General features: G+C 34.4%; 1 protein-coding gene across 3 annotated transcripts; it reads left to right on the forward strand.

Annotated features, from left to right (window-relative positions):
* Positions 1 to 183: 183 nt before the first annotated feature.
* Positions 184 to 19,809, forward strand: LOC111698990 (uncharacterized). 3 transcript variants are annotated; one of them, XM_023469501.1, is made up of 12 exons: positions 184 to 840; positions 1,114 to 1,533; positions 4,744 to 5,565; positions 5,730 to 7,347; positions 10,138 to 10,261; positions 10,678 to 12,210; positions 13,174 to 13,392; positions 15,088 to 15,275; positions 15,480 to 15,681; positions 16,464 to 16,861; positions 17,081 to 17,127; positions 19,618 to 19,809. In XM_023469501.1, exons 1-12 carry the CDS (start codon positions 257 to 259, stop codon positions 19,691 to 19,693), a joined length of 6,231 nt encoding a protein of 2,076 aa, XP_023325269.1. In that variant the 5' UTR covers positions 184 to 256; the 3' UTR covers positions 19,694 to 19,809. The 3 variants fall into 3 exon arrangements, with proteins under 3 accessions (XP_023325269.1, XP_023325267.1, XP_023325270.1); XM_023469499.1 differs by lacking the exon at positions 17,081 to 17,127 and having other exon boundaries at positions 16,464 to 16,908; XM_023469502.1 differs by lacking the exon at positions 17,081 to 17,127 and having other exon boundaries at positions 13,174 to 13,386; positions 16,464 to 16,908.
* Positions 19,810 to 20,027: the final 218 nt, after the last annotated feature.

The raw sequence follows: 20,027 nt of genomic DNA on the forward strand, positions 1-20,027 counted from the left end.
CAGCTTAATATTCATAGATTTATAAAAATTAGAGAAGAAATGGTAGATGGGAACCTTTTAAAATGTACACCCTTTATAAATACTGTCAGATCAAATAAATATCAAATGCTTACCACATCAGGTTGCAACGTTTTGTTTTGATTAATATTAGTATTTCTAATCATATTCTTCTCTCATTTTCAGAATGTTTTTGGCCTTTTTTTGAATAAAGAGCGAAATTTAACATTCTTAATTTCTCTATCAAAAATTCCTAATCATGGAAAAAGCTGGTATTTCGGATTTAGAAACTGGAATAAACCAAACTGAAACCGGTTTGAGCGGACTAACCCAAACTGAAACCAGTTTGAGCGCTCTAAACCAAACTGAAACCGGTTTGAGCGGAACAAATCAAACTGAAACCGGTTTGAGCGGAACAAACCAAACTGAAACTTTGAACGAACTAAACCAAACTGAAACTGGGTTGAGCAGACCAAACCAAACTGAAACTGGCTTGATCGGAGAAACCCAAACCGAGATTGATGTAATGGGAGAGGTGCAAACAGAAACTTGTTTTGCTGGAGATGAAACGATGGATATTCTCCGAGCTGAACCAATAATAGTTTTTGATATTGAACCTACTAAACCTAATGAACCTAATGATACTAACATTAATGATTCTACTGAAGCTACTAATCCTCCTGAAACTAACTATACTACGACTGATGATGCAAATGAAGACGACCTTCATGTAAAAGATAAATCATCAGATGCTCTTGAAACCATGAAGAATACAGATGATGATGATCATCATCATAACGAAGAAAATCTTCTCAACAAAGATTTATCTAAACAACGGCACAGGTAAATAATCTACATCGGCATCTATAAACTGTGAACGACATTTAAGCAAATCTTGTATCTGATGTCTTCTAGAAAATATTTTACCAGTAGATGAATATTAGCTTATCAAGAGAAATGGATCTGTGCATACACAGTACATTTATAGTGTGTTTTAAGTTCATTGGATCGTTTATAATTATAACTTGAGTCTAACACTTTTTTCCCGATTCCACAATTTTATGGGCTTCATCGTAAGAATTAATCCAAAACTCATTTTAATTTTTTATTCTCTAGGCCTGAGAAGCGTTTGTCAAAGATTGTGCAGTACAGAACCCGTTCCTACGAATCTTCTGAGAGAAACCAGGTTGAGAAGGTAGGAGTATACAGAAGCAGCAGTTTTAGGAGAGCAGGAGTGGAGGACGGTTGGAGAAGAGGAGGGGAGGATGGAAGAAGCAGAGGGGATGAGGAGGCGGAGGATGAGAGAGAAGGATTGAGTAGACGAGGAAGTTTAAGACGACGGGATGGAAGTATGGATCGACGGTGGGAGGGTCAGCTTAAACCTGACTCCATATCACGAGCAGGACGAGGGTTTAATCCAGGCAGGTTAAACTGTTCCTACTGGGAGGACAGGGTTAGGACGGAGAACTCTCTTCCACCCAAAACTCCGCCACCAAAGAGAAAATTAAGAAATCCTGAAAATCATCCTGAAACTAGGTAACTCATTAAATAATAATAATAATGATTATGATAATGATAAGTTTTTTTCTTCTATTTATAAACCTTATATGTATTGTGTATATTGTTAAACTAACTTATACAATTCAGTAATAACCATAAAACTCTGAAACAGGAAGACGACTTTGAATAGTCATAAGCATGGGACACAGCAATTGTGCAGTGTAAACAGACCCATTTCGCTTGACTAGTGATGTAATAAGTATCTGTATTAAAACTATTTACTTTGTAACACGATCAAATACACTAAGTATTGCTATAAAGTCGTCTTCCTATTTCAGTGTTTTCTAATAATCACTGAAGATACACGAATTAAGCTGCTCCATAAAAGTATATTCTCCCATCTATCCCAAATTCTAATCCGTAGCCACAGTTAATGATACTGAATATGTAGCCACAGTTAATAATACGGAATATGAAGCCACAATTAAAAATACGAAATATGTAGTCACAATGATACGGCATCCGTCGCCACAATAATACGGAATCCGTAGTCACAATAATGCGGAATCCGTAACCAAAATGTACGGAATCTGTAGCCACAATTTTATACGGAATCTGTAGCCACAATTTAATACGGAATCCGTAACCACAATAACGGAATCCGTAGCCACAAAAATACGGAATCCTTAGCCACAATAATACGGAATCCGTTGCCACAATATACGGAATCCGTTGCCATAATATACGGAATCCGTTGCCACAATATACGGAATCTGTTGCCACAATATACGGAATCTGTTGCCATAATATACGGAATCTGTTGCCATAATATACGGAATCTGTTGCCACAATATACGGAATCTGTTGCCATAATATACGGAATCTGTTGCCACAATATACGGAATCAAATACGTCGGTACTATTTCCTTTAATTAGTATTAATATGTAATAACACAAGTTTTGTTTATTTTAAATTTTCAGGGGATATACATTACACCACTTAATTATCTTCCATATACTGTATTAGATATTGAAGACTTTTGCAGTTTATTTCGTTAACAAATATTTTACTCTAATTTATTTTAGTTTTAAATCAATTTAACTTTTACATTATTGCCATATAATATTTTTTATTTTTATTTTTGGTATCAAACTACCACTTAGCTAATTATGGAAGAAGACATTTTAAACTATATTTACCAACTGTTATGTTTCGTGGGACACTCTGTACAAAAGATGAGACTGTAATGAAGACCTCTGAAACTCTTTAAATATGACGATCTGAAGAATTTTGATCTTCCCTAAGGGAATGTAAACCTAATTTCAAGTGACCCTCCATAAGTACAATGGATTGTCTGATTCACAGATACTCTAAATAGCTTTGTCTGTTCTAGTATAAATGAATTAGATATCCATGTTTTTGTGCTCGAAAACTGTTTATTTTCATTTGTGATTTCTCTGCAAAAGTGACGTTAACATTTCTGTTGTTGGAAAACAATGTGAGAATTGTCAGAATTAAACGCTTTTTAAGTCAGAGAAACGACTCTATCAATCACATCAGATAAAGGTTTCAAGGGTACAGTTGTGAATTAACATTCCCTTTAACCAAACTTATTTTTACTAATAAATCAAATGATGGACAATGAAAAACCAAGTTTACAGCCCTAAATAATCACGAATATTAAAATATAATCAATGAAAAATGTTCGTACAGTCGTCTCTGAAGTCTCATCCTTTATGGGTCACCTTGTATACAATAGAAGTTAAAGCAGAAAAGTATAGAAGTTGCTTTCTAAAAACTGTGGTGAATTTCTAAAACTGTTGTTTTTAAACTATAAAATACCCAATATACGGAGTTAATGTATTGACTTGATCTTGAAATTTACGATGCGAGACCAAAGAATTGAAATTAAGATGCAATGGTAAAAAAACATAAATTCGGACAAAATAACTCAAATTTTATTGTGATAGCGGAGTTTTGTGTGTGCGTAATCTGTATACTGTGTTCAAAATAATATAAATAGAATTTACCAATCATTCCAACATATTTAATCTTTTTCCTTTTATTTTGTGATATTAAAATATTAAAATCCTTATATTTTTGCAACATGATGTCGACGACCTTTGATATTTCAAACTGTGAAGTGTGAGTTCTACTAGATCATATAGCAAAAGTTTCAAATATCAAAGATGGTTTGAAACATCTCGTTCCAAAGAAATAGGAATTATAAAATTGAGAAATCAGTTACGTTTTAAAATAATTTAAGGAAGATTGAATACTAAAGTTGAATGTAGAGTGGTTAGAAAGTTACTCTAATATTCGTCATATTAATTATTCATGATTTTCACGCTTCAATTATTATTTTTAAACACTAAACAGTGACACCTTTCGTCCGCTACTATAATTCATTTCATCAAATCAAACAATCAATATTTTTCATTTTAACGAATGTCCATATTAAAACTTTTTATTTAACTCTACCTGGAGCAAGAAAATGATTTAATGCCTTTTTTAGTTTTTATTTTGATGTATTTACATGGCGATTTTCATAATTTACAATATTAGCTGAAAAGCCCGGCGTTGCCCGTGGAAAAAGAGAGAAATTTTTGAAGAAAAAAATTGAGAACAAAAATATTTCACACCCCTGGCCACTCATGAGTGTCCACAAAAAATTTCAGCCAGATCGGTCCAGCCGTTTGGCCGGCTATATGAGCAACATATATATCTATACGAATATCTTGTTCTATTATATAGAAGATGTATACATCCAATGTAAATGTATATTGTACATATATGGTCTGAACGAATTTTTTTAATCATACCAAAATTATCAAAGTTTCATAAATTTTAAGTAATTAAAAAAAATTTGCCAAGAATTCAAAACAAATTTCATCAAAACATGATTGTATTAGCATTTTCAACTATTTCCTCTTAATGATGAAAGGGGTGAAAATANGAACTAGGCCTATCTAACCCCTCTAGGAGAACTAGGCCTATCTAACCCCTCTAGGAGAACTAGGCCTATCTAACCCCTCTAGGAGAACTAGGCCTATCTAACCCCTCTAGGAGAACTAGGCCTATCTAACCCCTCTAGGAGAACTAGGCCTATCTAACCCCTCTAGGAGAACTAGGCCTATCTAACCCCTCTAGGAGAACTAGGCCTATCTAACCCCTCTAAGACGGAAAACTAGAAACAATGAGTCCTAACAAATATTATTAAGAGTATTTAATGAATTATGTTTCAGGGTTCACCTAGAGAGAGAAGAGGTAGAGCTGAACAATGAAAGGAAAGGTGGAGTAAGAAAAGAAGAAGATGAAAAACTAAAAGAAGTATCGAGGATGAACCAAGAAACAAATTTTAAACATGAAGAAGAAGTTTATCTTACAAACTTTGAAAATTGTGAAGAAAGTTTTCAGAATGAAAAATTGGAGGAAAATAAAGAAGAAGAAAAAACGAAAGAAAAACTATTTTTAAAAAGCAACTCGGAACAAAGAATGGAAACCAGAGAAGAAAAGGAAATAGAATCAATTTACTGTACAGATATAAGAATTGAAGATAATAAAGAAGAAATTTTCTTTCACAGAATTGAATTTGGAACGGAAAAAATTGAAAAAGAAAAATCGGAAAAAATAGAAAGTGAAAACGTAATGTCAAATGACAACATTGAAATGAAAACGGAAACGAATCCAGAAAACCTTGAAAGTACACACGTAATTCAGAACAATGTTTCTGAAGAACTGGAAAATATTGAGGATTTTTTGATCGAGAATTCTGCGGATTTTCCGATAATCAAACCGGAGAACTCGTTTGATCTGTGCACAGGACGGATTACTCCAGGTCCAGATTCAGACACCAGGATAAATATCCCTGAAGATGGAAAACTTATCGGAGCAGAGAGATTAGGAGAGAACGCAGAGTCAGCACAAAATACTGAGAAAGATGAAAAATTCAGAGAAATATTTGAAAATGAAAGTAAAGACAGTAACTCCGATGTACTCCGTCCTGAGCTAAATATATCCGTCCTACTTCAACCGGATAATCAGAATAGGATATTCAGACCTCCTAGGAACGTATAAATTCCAATCTTTAACCAGTTTATCTTATTAAAAAACTTGACCTTGTTTTGATTAAATTTAGAATTGGCGTCATGTTTTTATCCTCCAATTATTCGCTGTTGAAATACAACACTTGTCTTATAAAAAGTTGAATTTACACGTAAACTGAAATCAGTTTGTCACCGGTCAAGAATGGAGAACTCTTAGCTGCTGCACAGGCGGTTACAACCCAGTTTTCTCAAGCCCTGGATCCTGTAACCAACCCTGATATTAGACGAACCCTGAGCCGTCCTGCATCCTCCCGAAGTACACGTGAAGGAACTCATCAAGTTCCCGAGATTGTTCCGTTTGAGCCTGATCAACTGTACTCGTCCTGTAGGAGAATAGAAATGGTTTCTCTTGAGGATCCTGTACTCCCTGTATCCGATAAACCTAAAACAAATCTTCCATCAGAGGTATCCTGTTTGTCTCCACCTCCTCCTACTCCTCCTCCTATACCTGATCCAACCCTCACATCAACGGTACTCCAGGAGTTACCTCCTCCACCTCCTCCTAGTCATCAAACCAACCTGGAGCAAGCTGAAACCTGGTCTCTACCTAGTCCTCCACCTGAAGCAAGATCTGAAAGAACTCCACCCCGTCCTGCTCCTCCTCGACCTACATCTCCTCCAGCTCCGATACCTCCACGACGAAGTACATCACACTCCTGGATAAAAGGAGGTTTTGAGTCTCCCTCCACTCCTAGAAGAGGAGTTAGTTTAACTGCTCTTACTCATATAGGACTTAGCTCTCCTTCCACTCCTGCAGATTTTATTTCTGCTCTAGAAAGTTTAATTCCTACTCCATCGGCTTCAACTCCCACTCCCATTGATGAACCAGAGTCTATTTCTGTTTCTTTAGGTTCAACTATTACTACTTCAAGTTCAACTTCTACTCTAACAGGGTTTTTCCCAAATCCTCCAGGTTCAGTTTCAACTCTGGGTAGGATGAGCTCTACACCTACTCCTGGAAGAATCACTCCAAGTTCTGGTTTGGTTTTGACCCCTACTCCAGCATGTTTCACATCTAATCCTACTTCTAGTACTATAGAACCATCATCTACTCCTATTCATATTACAGTACAAACATCATCGACTCCTACTCCAAGTTCTGCAAGACCATCAGCTACTCATATTCTTAGTTCTGGGAGACCATCATCTACTCCTACTCCTAGTTCTGCAAGACCACCATCTACTCCTACTTCTAGTTCTGCAAGATCGTCATCTACCCCTACTCCAAGTTCTGCAAGACTATTATCTAGTTCTACTACTTTTGAAGAAGGAATCATATCTACCCCTACTCCTATTAAAGAAGGACTATCATCTACTCCTCCTCCTATTAAAGAAGAAACCTCATCTACTCCTACTCCTATTAAAGAAGGACTATCATCTACTCCTCCTCCTATAAAAGAAGGAACCTCATCTACTCCTACTCCTCTTAAAGAAGGACTATCATCTACTCCTCCTCCTATAAAAGAAGGAACCTCATCTACTCCTAATCCTATTGAAGAAGGAACCTCATCTACTCCTACTCCTATAAAAGAAAGAACCTCATCTACTCCTACTTCTTATTCCACGCAGCTAACATCAACTCCTCCTGCTCGACGAAGACTAATAGTCCGAGCAGTAAGGACTCCTAGCCCAAGCCCTCCACCACCTACTCAAGCACTACGAACAACAAGTCCAAGCCCTACACCCCCTTCCCTACCTTCCACCCTTCCTCCTCCTCTTCCTACACTTCTAATCAAAACAGAGGTGAGTTTGTTTAAAAATATCTATATATACATAACTAGGCTTTTAGGGCGCTTCGCGCCCATCTTCTATTTAAATTGTGAACATGTTCTTTTTGTTTACGTTTTAAAACAAAGAAGAAATTTTTTTTGCTGATTTAAAAAAAATTCGCGGCTTTTCAAGAATTTTTTTTTTTTACAAAATTAAAACCTTTAAAGCACATTTTTTTTAAATTTTTATCATTCATAAACCTTCCCTGTGATCACGTGATGTCCCACAAAAAATTTGGGCCCGATCGGTTCAGCCGTTTTGACGTTTATTGGATACAAACAAACAAACAGACAGACAGACAAGCCAAATTTATATATAGAAGTTCAAATCTCTTTTTGTCTGTCTGTCTATCTGCCTGTTTGTTTGTCTGATCACAACTTAGGAACCCCTGTATCAAATTTTTGATTGGGGAACTCAGAAGACCCACGGGAATGTTCTTAGTTTGGTTTTGAGATTCTAAGTTGAGTGTGTCGACTTTTATAGCGAAAATTCAGTTTCCTGGTAAAATCGTTCAAATGCGGGTGAACGTGTAAAAGGGAGAAACCTTTATTATACTGGGATGCGCTGGGTTCCCAAGCTAGTATATATAAAAAGTAGTAATCTCTGTTTGTTTGTTTGTATGTCCGATCATAACTTAGGAACTCCTTGACTGATTTATAGAGATAGTTCAGTTTCTGGCAAAGATGGGTTCCCAAGCTAGTTTATTAATAAAACTATATAAATCCATTATTTCTCCTCTCCCTACAATTCAGTTCACGCCCTATATATAAATGTATAAAATATATATACATTTACCACAGACTACACAGACTGCTCATACACTCTACCTGGATAGGCTGAGCAGGCCTATAGTGTCCCGGCACGCCATGCTACGGTTCCATGTAATGTTCTTGACTGACATCTCTTGGCCACTTGTTGCATTCAGGGGTTAAGTTTTACAACTTTTAAAGAAATACTCCAATTTTAAACATAAAACATAACGTTTATGAATATTGTCTATTTTTAAAGATTTTGCATTTCCTATTCAAAGGATCCTTAAATATCCCTGATGACTCCTGATTGGTCGTGTACAGTACTTGTACACAATAGAACATGGTGTGGGAAATATCGCATATTATAGGTGTTAATCAATCTCTGTAACTCTCTTATCTCTGACCTTTGCATAACCGGAAACAATTCTCATTCATTAATGAAAATATATTCCATAACACTGGACTATACTAGACTAAACTATAGTACACTACTGAATAATGATATGGGCTATTTTAAAATCTATTACTACTAGGATACTTTGCGCGCACCTCTCTAAAATCAATTTCATTTAGCAAATGTTTCTTTTATAACTCCGTAATAACAGTTTAAGAATTTTTCTTGTTTTCATAAGAGTCCCTACAGAAATTTGTGCCCGATCGGTTCAGCCGTCTGTTGGATACTAACAATAAATAGCGAAATGGCTAAAGATTTTAAGCCAAAATTTTGTGTGGGACCCAACATGGCCCCAAGGTTGGTTAAGGTTTAGAAAAGACCTCTCACTTCAAATATTCTGAATAAGTGTACTTTGAAACTTGACAAATAAACAGGAAATTCTGCTATTACTGTTTTATTGTGAACGAAATAAAACTTACAGAAAAAACACAATAAAAGCAAGTTCAATATTACGAAAAAGTATATTGACTATATAAGGCCAAGAAGCTCTTTGAAACATGTAATATTATGCATAAATAGCTAACTAAAAAATATACATGCTCTGTAAGAATTTCTGCTGAAAATATCGTAAAAAGAATTACTAAACCTAATTTTAATTTAATGAATCACTCGGTAATTTTAATGATTTCAAAAAGTTTGAGAAAATAAATAAATTTAGATTATGCATTCCAGTATTTGTTATATTTTTAAAACATTTTATATTTTGGAACAATAAACTTTTAACGGTTATGCCGGAGTACAGATTTAAATAGATTCAATCTATTTAAATAACTAAACACTGTATTTAAATAAAACGTGTTGCTGCAATTAAAACTAAAAATGTCAATATTTAAAATAGTTGAATACTGAACAGTGTGATTAGTGTATCGTGTAGTAACTGGCCCTCAGTCCAGATCAAATACTAGTTTAAACAACATCTAAACTTTTATACTTATTTTTTAATTGCGTCTTCTAACCAAGCACGATTTAATATTTAGTACAAGTTCTATACAGATGGGACAAACAGTCTGTTTGAAAAATACTAGAAGTTCTGACAAATACACATTTAAAGATAGTGCTGATACAATCCTATATAAATATGCAGTCTGCTGATACAATCCTATATAAATATGCAGTCTGCTGATACAATCCTATATAAATATGCAGTCTGCTGATACAATCCTATATAAATATGCAGTCTGCTGATACAATCCTATATAAATATTCAGTCTGCTGAAAAAATCCCTTATATATATACACTTTGCTGACATAATCCTAATACAGAGTGCTGACACAATCCTATATATACAGTGTGCTGACACAATCCTATATACACAGTGTGCTGACACAATCCTATATACACAGTGTGCTGACACAATCCTATATAAACAGTGTGCTGACACAATCCTATATATACAGTGTGCTGACACAATCCTATATATACAGTGTGATGACACAATTCCATATATACAGTGTGCTGATATATACAGTGTGCTGACACAATCCTATATATACAGTGTGCTGACATATTTATAAAAATAGTATGTAGTATAATGATTTTCAATTATCTATTTAAAGGAGATGATGTGCTCTCTGCCTCCTGAACCTATTCCCGGGTTCGGAATCTATCCCAGCGGAGTTTACAAAGCAGTGCCTGTTAATGTTGATGAAAATATGGAAGACGACATTGCATATTCCTACGGTGAGCTAATGAGCTAATTTTGCATCGGAAAATATTGTTTTACAAACTTGTTGAGTATGCACTTTTTACTCCAATTTTTATTGAAAACACATTTTGATGCAACAAAGTTAAAAATAAAAATAAAAAAGCAATATCAATTTTTATAAATTCTCAAAAACAAAAAGCTGTTTTCTTTGTATACATAACTTTGGAATAAAATATCGACAATTAGGATCAGTTTAACTTAAAATGTTGAATTCAGGCTACTGGGAACCCTATTAAAAACATTAAATTCACATAAGATGGGTTAAATGTCGTCTTCTTATTCCTAAGTTTAAAGGGTCCTACTGTAGTCCAGTATCTGCATATATTCTAAAGCATATTTAACATATATATATATATATATATATATATATATATATATATGTACTGTTCAGGGACCAGTTCGGAGAATGTTTTCAAACTCCAGGAAGAGAAGATTATCGAGGCAACCAGGAGAAATTTTCTCACAAACATGCTGGTGTCGACGGAGCTAAACTTGCAGGGGTTGGACGAGAACTCAATCAGGATTAAACTAGCAAAACAACAGGAAGAGGCAGAACGAATAGTTTTGAAAAAGAAAGAAGAAGAAGAACGAAAGAGGAGAGAGGCAGATATGAAAAGAAAAAAAGAAGAAGCAGAAGCGTTAAAAAGAGCAGCGGAATTAAAGAAAAAAAGAGACGAGGAAGACAAAATTCTACAAAAAGAAATCCAACTGAGAAGATTTAGGAAAGAGGAGGAAAGAAAAAAAATTGCAGAAGAGCAAAGAATTCGAGAAGAAGAGAAAAAGTTTCAATATGAAAGAGAAAGGAAAATGCGGGAACAATTAGAAAAAATGCGGCAAGTAATGTTTGAAAAAGAGCAAACTGTTGAAAATGAGAGGCGGGAAAAACTTGAAGAATTTCACAAGAAGAAAGAAGATCATTTGTCTAAGATTGGGAGCAGGTCACCGTCTATTGCCTCCTTGGACTTTCTAGGAGCTAGATCACCTTCAGGAGCAATGGTGTCATCTCCTTTACCATCTTTTAGATCATCTCCAGATCTGAATTCAAACAATAAATTTAAAAATTCTAAAATATCAAACGTCACGTCAACTCATTCTTCCGCAAGTGTAGTTAAATCTTCCGCAAGTGTTATTCAATCTTCTGCCAGTATAAATCAATCTTCTGCCAGTGTAAATCAATCTTCTATCGGGGAAATCACATCTTCTACCGATGTTAATCCTTCTTCCTCAAGTCTAAACCAAAGTTCTGCTCGTGAAAACCAGTCTTCAATAGAAAATAATACTCTGCTTAACCTAACCAACCCTACTAGTGATATTAACCCTGTTCAAGTGTTTAAAGATGAATCAAATACTCAAACAGAAACTTCTCTTTCGACGGAGAAAAAGCAGAACCTGAAAAATCTTGAATTATATTGTCCAGAAAACTACAAACCTGCGAAAAAAGATATCAATTTAATCACGAACCCGGCGAGCTCTGAACCTAAACTATCTCCAAAGACCAGTCCTTGGATGACCCGGAGTCAGCAACCCTCTCCAATAACTATCTCCGAAAATGTCAGGTTCACAAACAAGTATCTTCTAAAATCCCGGAAACCGGATATAAACGCAAACATTTTCATAAATAACGAAGATCATCAAATCCACTCTTCTCTACGCTGGAAAGATGTTCGAACTGGTTTAGTGAAGGATAGAGCTACATCCTATCTTAAACCAGACAATTATAAATCCTTCTCTCCTCTCAACTCTCCTAGAATACAGAAAAGAATGATTATCACAGGGTCAGATCTGGAGGATAAGGAACACCTGACCCAACCCAACCATGTATATTCAAGCAATAATAAATATGTAGATGGTCCAGTACCCTGGAGAAAAGAGGAGAGGAAAAAAGATGTAAAATCTCCTATCTTAAATCTTCTGAATGTATCAGGTAAAAAAATAGCTTAACCTCTCCCAGTCCCCACTTCCCCAAAACTTGAAAAAAATTACATTGAATTTGATACAATTAAGCTAAAGTGCAACTTCTTCACTCGAATAAAGTCCAATCTGCATTTACACGCAAAGGAATTGAGTTTTTGCAACAAACTCTGACTTTCTAATCCTTATATCTTTGCAACCCGATGTTTCAGAACTTGGACATTTCAAACTTTGAATTCGGTTAGATCAAATAGTCTAGGTTTGAAATATCAGGCTGCGAAGATATTGGGATAAGAAAATTTTTAGTTTGTGGCAAAATCTCAATTTCATTTTAAAAGATTACAGAATCAATTTTTGCTATGCTTTGAGTATTCTTCACACTTTTTGGCGATAAAGCTTGAAGATTATCTAATATAAGTTGTGTTTATGTAAATGACTTAAAATGTCTGTAACCGAATACATTGTTTTCTTCCAACAAAGGTTCATGACAAGAAATAATTGATCAATTAAATTCCTAGACAGTAAATTCCTGATTTTTAAATGAGTAACATTCTTTGAGAGATGTTTATTTTTAATGAATTTGTCCAGGTTTATTTTTATTTATATATCTATAATAGATTTACATTGGGCTTCATGCTTCCTCTCTCTCTATTAATAAATTAAAAAATTTTCCCGCTGATCTATCTGCAAACCTTTCTATTGCGTACATAGCCTGTAATAACAATGAAAAAAGAAAAATCTGTGATATCTTAAAATTCTTATTCATTTATGCTGTCGGAGGAAAGATCAAAAATGGTAAAGGCTATAATTTTTGTACTTTAAACTTTGATTTTCTGATATGTAGCAGAACTCGTAGTTTGAAATATCAAAGATGGTTCAACATCAGGTTCAAGGATGTAGGGATTAGGATTGGTTTGTGAAAACCAATTAGTTCTTTCAATTTTCCAACCTTTTAAAAAAAAGTTTATTGTTTTAGTCTCTGGATCCGGTATCCATCCTCAAGATGAAATTATCCAAGTTGTGGATCAAAGATCTCAGATAAGAGAAGAACATATAGAGAAGGTTTTAGCTCCAGGTACCAGTCAAATCTCAATACCGGAGTTGAACCCTAAACCTAAGGGTGGAACCGAGGCTGTTGCTAATCTAGACGAGACCCTGAGACTCCTGCAAGCTCATGTATCATCTTTAGGAAAAGGTCTAAACAGCTTCAAAGTTTATATTTTGTATTCTTCTTTGTTTCTAACTGATCATTTATACATTTAAAGAGACTGTTCGCGTAATTAGTGATCCTTTATTTATAGATTTCCGATTCAAATCAGTACTCTTATCCGATCAGAGCTGAAAACTTTTGAATGGAATATCCTTAATCTCGATTGGTTAATTAATCTGGAGATTAATAACTGAGGAGAAAAAGTATTATTTATTCTTGAGATTAAGAAAAAGAGGAGATCAAGCATTAATCTCGATATCCACCATTCTAAAGTTTTCAGCTCAGGAAGGAATTAGATATTCAAGTTTTATTTTTAGAAAAATTATTATTTTCAATTTACCTCACTCTATTAAAGTGACTTACATTTCGGCTGAAGTCACAAATCACTAATCACTAATCACTAATCACTAATCACTTATCACTTATCACTAATCACTAATCACTAATCACTAATCACTAATCACTAATCACTAATCACTAGTCACTAATCACTAATCACTAATCACTAATCACTAATCGCTAATCACTAATTACTAATTACTAATCACTAATCGCTAATCGCTAATCACTAATCACTAATCACTAATCACTAATCACTAATCACTAATCACTAATCACTAATCACTAATCACTAATCACTAATCGCTAATCACTAATTACTAATTACTAATCACTAATCACTAATCACTAATCACTAATCACTAATCACTAATCACTAATCACTAATCACTAATCACTTTAGAGAAATGTTCAGAATTCAACATTTTTTCAAGCTGGAGAAACAACGATATGAAAACATCATTGATCAGATATTGGTGTCAATTTAAAATTAATATTACCATGTAAGAAAAATGAACTGTATTTTATTAAACATATTTAACCACATTGCAACCAGGTTTCTCTTAAATTTCATAGAATTATTAACTAAACAACAATTCTTGTAAATTCTGCGAACATATTTTAAATTATTATGAGAACCAGAAAACTGTGGAAACGGAAGACGACAATAAAGTAATTTTTAAGTGCATTTGACGTTGTTACAAATCTAATAGTTTTACAAGTATAGGGTGTCCCAATAAACATGGGAATTCAGTGACAAATTGGAAATCATCTTTGTTATGAATTAGCATTTCTTAAACCATAATATTATTATGTCTGCTAGAGTTTATTTTATGAAAAGGGTAAAAGACTGTAAAGATGTATCTATAATGTCTCCGCAAGATGAACAGTGAAGACGGACAAGTTTACTCTGTTTGTATACTGCAATATTCTTGTTTTACTAAGTACAACCGTATGCAATCAAAACATAAACATGAAAGAAAATGTGAACATAGCAGACCAAAATCATACGGATTACGCTTTCTCAGTAGGTATCCCTATACTAAATCAAAGAATTATTTATAAATACGATATTGAATTCGTCACTGAATTCCCATCTTTATTGGGACACCCTGTATCTTTAAATTCCTTAATAAGTGAAATGGGTGTGTGTACACTAACATAATTCGATTCTAAAAGTATTCTTTCAATTCCACAGTTTTCTGGTTCTCACTGTATATATAACATTAGTCAAATTACAAAAAAAATCCACTCATAAAAAAGGCATTTTAGAGTTTTATTGCTCTTTCTAGATTTTTCCAAAAAAGTTTTAAAAATCTAACTTGGGCCTTTATTCTGTAGAGAGCACACAGCATCCTTCAATAAACCAATCTACTGATGATATTATTGAATCTGCTGCTACTACTGTTAAAGATACGGCTGGAGCAGTCAAGAATCTTGCTCAATCTTTACTCCGAGTTATAACTCCGGAGCTAGGGAAGGAAGGAAGAAAGGATGGAGAGTCTTCACAAAATCTACAAAATATTAAGGTTAAGAATCTAGTTTTTGTTTATATTTTCCTACTCTACTCTATAACTACTCTCTGAGCACTCTGAACCAAAAAGTTAAATTCCGTTCATTTAGGATGATTTCAAAATGCAAATCAACCCACTAACATGTATGTTTCTTTTTATCTATAAATCAAACAAAGTAAAACAACCTCCCCCACCCTAAAACAATAGATTCATTCCTAGGATGCAATTGCCGGAAGGGGTTCCTTAACTCTGGGTGGTATTGGAGAACTTGAGGGTGATCAAGGTACCCTGAGAAGGTTTGCTCGAGGACGGCCTAGGATGGTTGTTGCTGAGGAGGAGGACGAGGAAGAGGATAGTATTGGTTACGAGGACGATTTCTCAATAGGGATAGATCTACCTTTACAGCTAGACGTAACATCAGGTCCCTTATTTTATTCCAGAATATTGTTTTAGAATCGTCCAACTTGATTAAGAGTCGTCCATCTTGGTTTATAATCATCCAGTTTGTTGTAGAGTCGTTCATATTGTTTGAGAACCTTCCATCTTGTTTCCGAATCGTCCATCTTATTTTCGAATCGTCCATCTTATTTCCGAATCGTCCATCTTATTTTCGAATCGTCCATCTTATTTTAGAATCGTCCATCTTATTTTAGAATCATCCATCTTATTTTCGAATCATCCATCTTATTTTCGAATCATCCATCTTTGTTTTAGAAACGTTCATCTTGGTTTAGAATCGTCCATATTGGTTTATAATCGTCAATCTTGGTTTAATACAGTCAATAATGTTTCAGGATTGTCCATCTAGGTTTAATACAGTTAATAATGTTTCAGGATTGTCCATCTTGGTTTAATACAGTCAATAATGTTTCAAAATTGTCCATCTTGGATTAATACAGTCAATAATGTTTCAGAATTGTCCATCTTGGATTAATACAGTCAATAATGTTTCAGAATCGTCCATCTTGGTTTAATACAGTCAATAATGTTTCAAAATCGTCAATTTTGATTTAATACAGTCAATAATGTTTCAGGATTGTCCATCTTGATTTAATACAGTTAATAATGTTTCAGGATTGTCCATCTTGGTTTAATACAGTTAATAATGTTTCAGAATCGTCCATCTTGGTTTAATACAGTCAATAATGTTTCAAAATCGCTAATGTTCTGTTTTTGGAAAATCTTTATTTTTCTTTGCTTAAGGAAATGTAACTCCTATACCAACAACAGGAGAACTAGAAGAACTAAGTTCTATAGAAGAAACCACAGTTATCGAGTTCATACCTCAGGATATACCTAGAGACAATCCTCCTCACAACCTACCAATAATCACTGGGCCCCGGATCCCGGTTGAAATGAAGGATAATGTGGTTGAAGACCAGAACCCTGATACCCGTCCAACCAGTAGATCAACACCACTCAAATCCTTGCTGAAGAAACCTAGCGTAGATGTAGATTCAGATTCGGATTCAGATTCAAACGAGGGAAATATCAGTCCTAAGAAGGTTCATTTCTCCGAGATTGATCAGATTAAGTTGATGTCTCAGGATTCATTGTCTTCAATGGCGGCCTCTGAGAACCAAGATTTCTTGCCAGTACAGTTGTGTACAACTGTACTAACCAGTACACCAGTTCCTTCTGTAGTTAGGTTAGTAGCTCCCTGCCAGTACAGTTGTGTACAACAGTACTAACCAGCACACCAGTTCCCTCTGTAGTTAGGTTAGTAGCTCCCTGCCAGTACAGTTGTGTACAGCAGTACTAACCAGTACAGTTACACCAGTTCTCTCTGTAGTTAGGTTAGTAGCTCCCTGCCAGTACAGTTGTGTACAACTGTACTAACCAGTACACCAGTTCCTTCTGTAGTTAGGTTAGTAGCTCCCTGCCAGTACAGTTGTGTACAGCTGTACTAACCAGTACACCAGTTCCTTCTGTAGTTAGGTTAGTAGCTCCCTGCCAGTACAGTTGTGTACAACAGTACTATCCAGTACACCAGTACCCTCTGTAGTCAGGTTAGTAAATCCCCGCTATAATACAATGTACAATTGTGACTTTGACCGGTGGAATTGTGTAAAAAGAAAGACGACTTTTGATTTTTAAAGGTAGTGACCGGCTATGTAAGGTAGTTGAACTGAGTATGCAATGTTGTGGAAACCTTCGGATTCTTTTGAGACATAAAAACTTTTAAAGACCTGTAAATCCGGAGTTTGAGCGCAAATTCGATGCTCAAAACTCGTACGTTTTCAGAATTATTTTTTTTAGTTATTAAATAACGACGACATAAAATGTGAAGAAGTTCTACAATAAATAAACTACAGACGTCATGTATAGGAACATGTTGAGAAAATAAAAATTAATCTTATCATCGAAAATAAGTAATCTTATTCAATTATTAGTTTCCATTATCGCATTATTCTGGTTTCTTATTATTCACAAACATTTTCGCAGGTTTTCTAGAATTATTATTGAAAAGACGACATTTGAAGAATTTGAAAAAATCTGCGAATACATTCAAAGAAAATTAGAAATTCAGTATAATAATGAAAACGAAATAATCGATTTTAGCATTGATTTATTGAAAAATTTCTTTTGAGAAATATGTTCCTAACCATCCAATTAGATTACTGTATAATTTTTACTTTATTTTTCGTAGTCGTTATTTAATAATTTAAAAAAACTAATTCTGAAAGCGTAGCCACCCCCAAAGTAAGAGTTTTGAACGTCGAATTTGATCTCAAACTCAAGATTTACAGATCTTTAAAAAGTTTAATATGTCTCAAATGAATCCGAAAGAAGTTTACCACAACACTGCATACTCAGTTCAACTATCTTACATAGCCTGTCACGGTGCAATGGAAACGCCTCAACACGAAAACGTCTCAACACGGAAATGCCTCAAAAAAAGCGGAAACCCCTCAAAACCCGGTTTTTTTGAGGCGTTTCCGTTTTTTTTGAGGCGTTTCCGTTTTTTGAAAAAAGTTTTTAAGCGTTTCCTCTTTTTTTTTGAGGCGTTTCCGATTTTTAAAAAAAACTTTTAAAACTTTATTTTGTTGAGGCGTTTCCTCTTTTTTTTGAGGCGTTTCCGTTTTTTAANGGAAATCCCTCAAAAATATTGGGAAATTCCTCAAAAATAATTGTCAGGTGAAAAGCGGAAACCCCTCAAAAATTTTAGGAAACGCCTCAAAATAAAGAGGAAACCCCTCAAAAACTGGGTTTTGAGGGATTTCCGTTTTTCTTGCAGAAATTGCGGAAACGTCTCAAAAAAACCGGTTTTTGAGGGGTTTCCGCTTTTTTTTGAGGCATTTCCGTGTTGAGACGTTTCCGTGTTGAGGCGTTTCCATAGCACCCTCCCAGCTTATCATGGCCCACAACTGGTTCATCAAAACTCAAAATTTCAAAAGTTATTTAATTGTCTCGTTTAACAAACTTTCCTAAAATGATCATCCTAACCCAACTTATTTAGCAAAAGATGTCCGTGTCAACAGCACAATTAATGTATCAGTGCATATCTCAATAGATCGTGTTTCCCTTTAAACATGAATATTTCCTAATAAGAAAACGGTATTTTCTATAAATATTGCTACATTCATTGGCGAGTCTAATTTTCCATTTTGATTCTTGGAACAATCATTTTAAATTTTGATGTACAATTCGTCATCTAACATTAAAGACGATTTTTATTTTCCTCTTGATTATAATATTTTGTGAGACACACTGTACGTATACAGTGTACACTTCCATTATTGTAATCCCAAGGGTTTGCTTTTCTAAATCCTATATGTTAGTCCTTTAAAACCGATACTTCTAGAGCCGAAGAAAATGATAATCTTTCAGTCGATTTTGTTTAAAATTTAGATAAGTAATATCGGTTTTAGAATTTACGATTTCCAGAACTGTGGAATAAGAAGACGACATTATTGGCCAATTTCTTATTCATGTTACCATTGGCAAAACTATAGGTAGTATATATCTATCTACACTGCTCTGTCAAAGTGTAACCATAGTGTGACATATACGGTTCTACCCATGGTTGAACGTCTAAGAAATTGGCCATATAGCAATACTGAACTGTATTTGATGCTGATACAAAGCAATTACTAGTAACTTATTCAATCTCTCATTAAGCTGGACAATTGCTGTGTCTCATGCTTATTGGACTGTTTAAAGTCATAACTTGAGTTTAATAGTACGCTTTTTATTCTCGAGTTTTCTTGTAAGAATTCATTCTTTAACCTGAGCTGAAAACTTTAGAATGGTGAACATTGAGATTAATGCTTGATCCTCTCTTTTTCTTAATATCTTAAATTAGAAAAACCTGCTTTTGATTTTCAGACTAAATAAAAAATATTTCAATATCTAGGATTATAACCAGCCGACCAGCTGTACCGGAGACTAACGGAAACGTATATATCGAGAACCAAGTTCCAACTTCATGAATCCTGCCAGTGAAGTGAAAGAAATTTTGACATCTCCGAATGTGAACGTTAGAAATATTTTTCGAGTTGTTATAACAGAAGAACATTTAGTTAGTCTAAATACACTCTCGAACTGATCTGAACATTTTTCAAAATCAAAATTTTCTGGAATCTTATTTTTCTTTAATGAATTCTTACTTTTCAATTTACAAAATTTATAAATCTGTTTCCTAGCATTAAAATCTGAATTTTCTTGCGTAATTTTAGGCAAAAGATCCTTCCTTTTTAAACATGGTTTCATTTGTTTGCGCTGTCCTTGTAGAAAATAAATATTATTTAAATAAGTATTAACTGA

The sequence above is a fragment of the Eurytemora carolleeae genome, unplaced genomic scaffold (assembly GCF_000591075.1).
Source record: "Eurytemora carolleeae unplaced genomic scaffold, Eaff_2.0 scaffold129, whole genome shotgun sequence".
Taxonomy (NCBI): domain Eukaryota; kingdom Metazoa; phylum Arthropoda; class Copepoda; order Calanoida; family Temoridae; genus Eurytemora; species Eurytemora carolleeae.

Excerpts from the sequence above, each read along its gene's own strand:
- LOC111698990 (XM_023469499.1), top strand. The coding sequence starts at position 257 with ATGGAAAAAGCTGGTATTTCGGATTTAGAAACTGGAATAAACCAAACT. Across the intron at positions 10,262-10,677 it reads CGACATTGCATATTCCTACG|GGACCAGTTCGGAGAATGTT; the intron begins GTGAGCTAATGA and ends TGTACTGTTCAG. Across the intron at positions 16,909-19,617 it reads CCAGTTCCTTCTGTAGTTAG|GATTATAACCAGCCGACCAG; the intron begins GTTAGTAGCTCC and ends TTCAATATCTAG.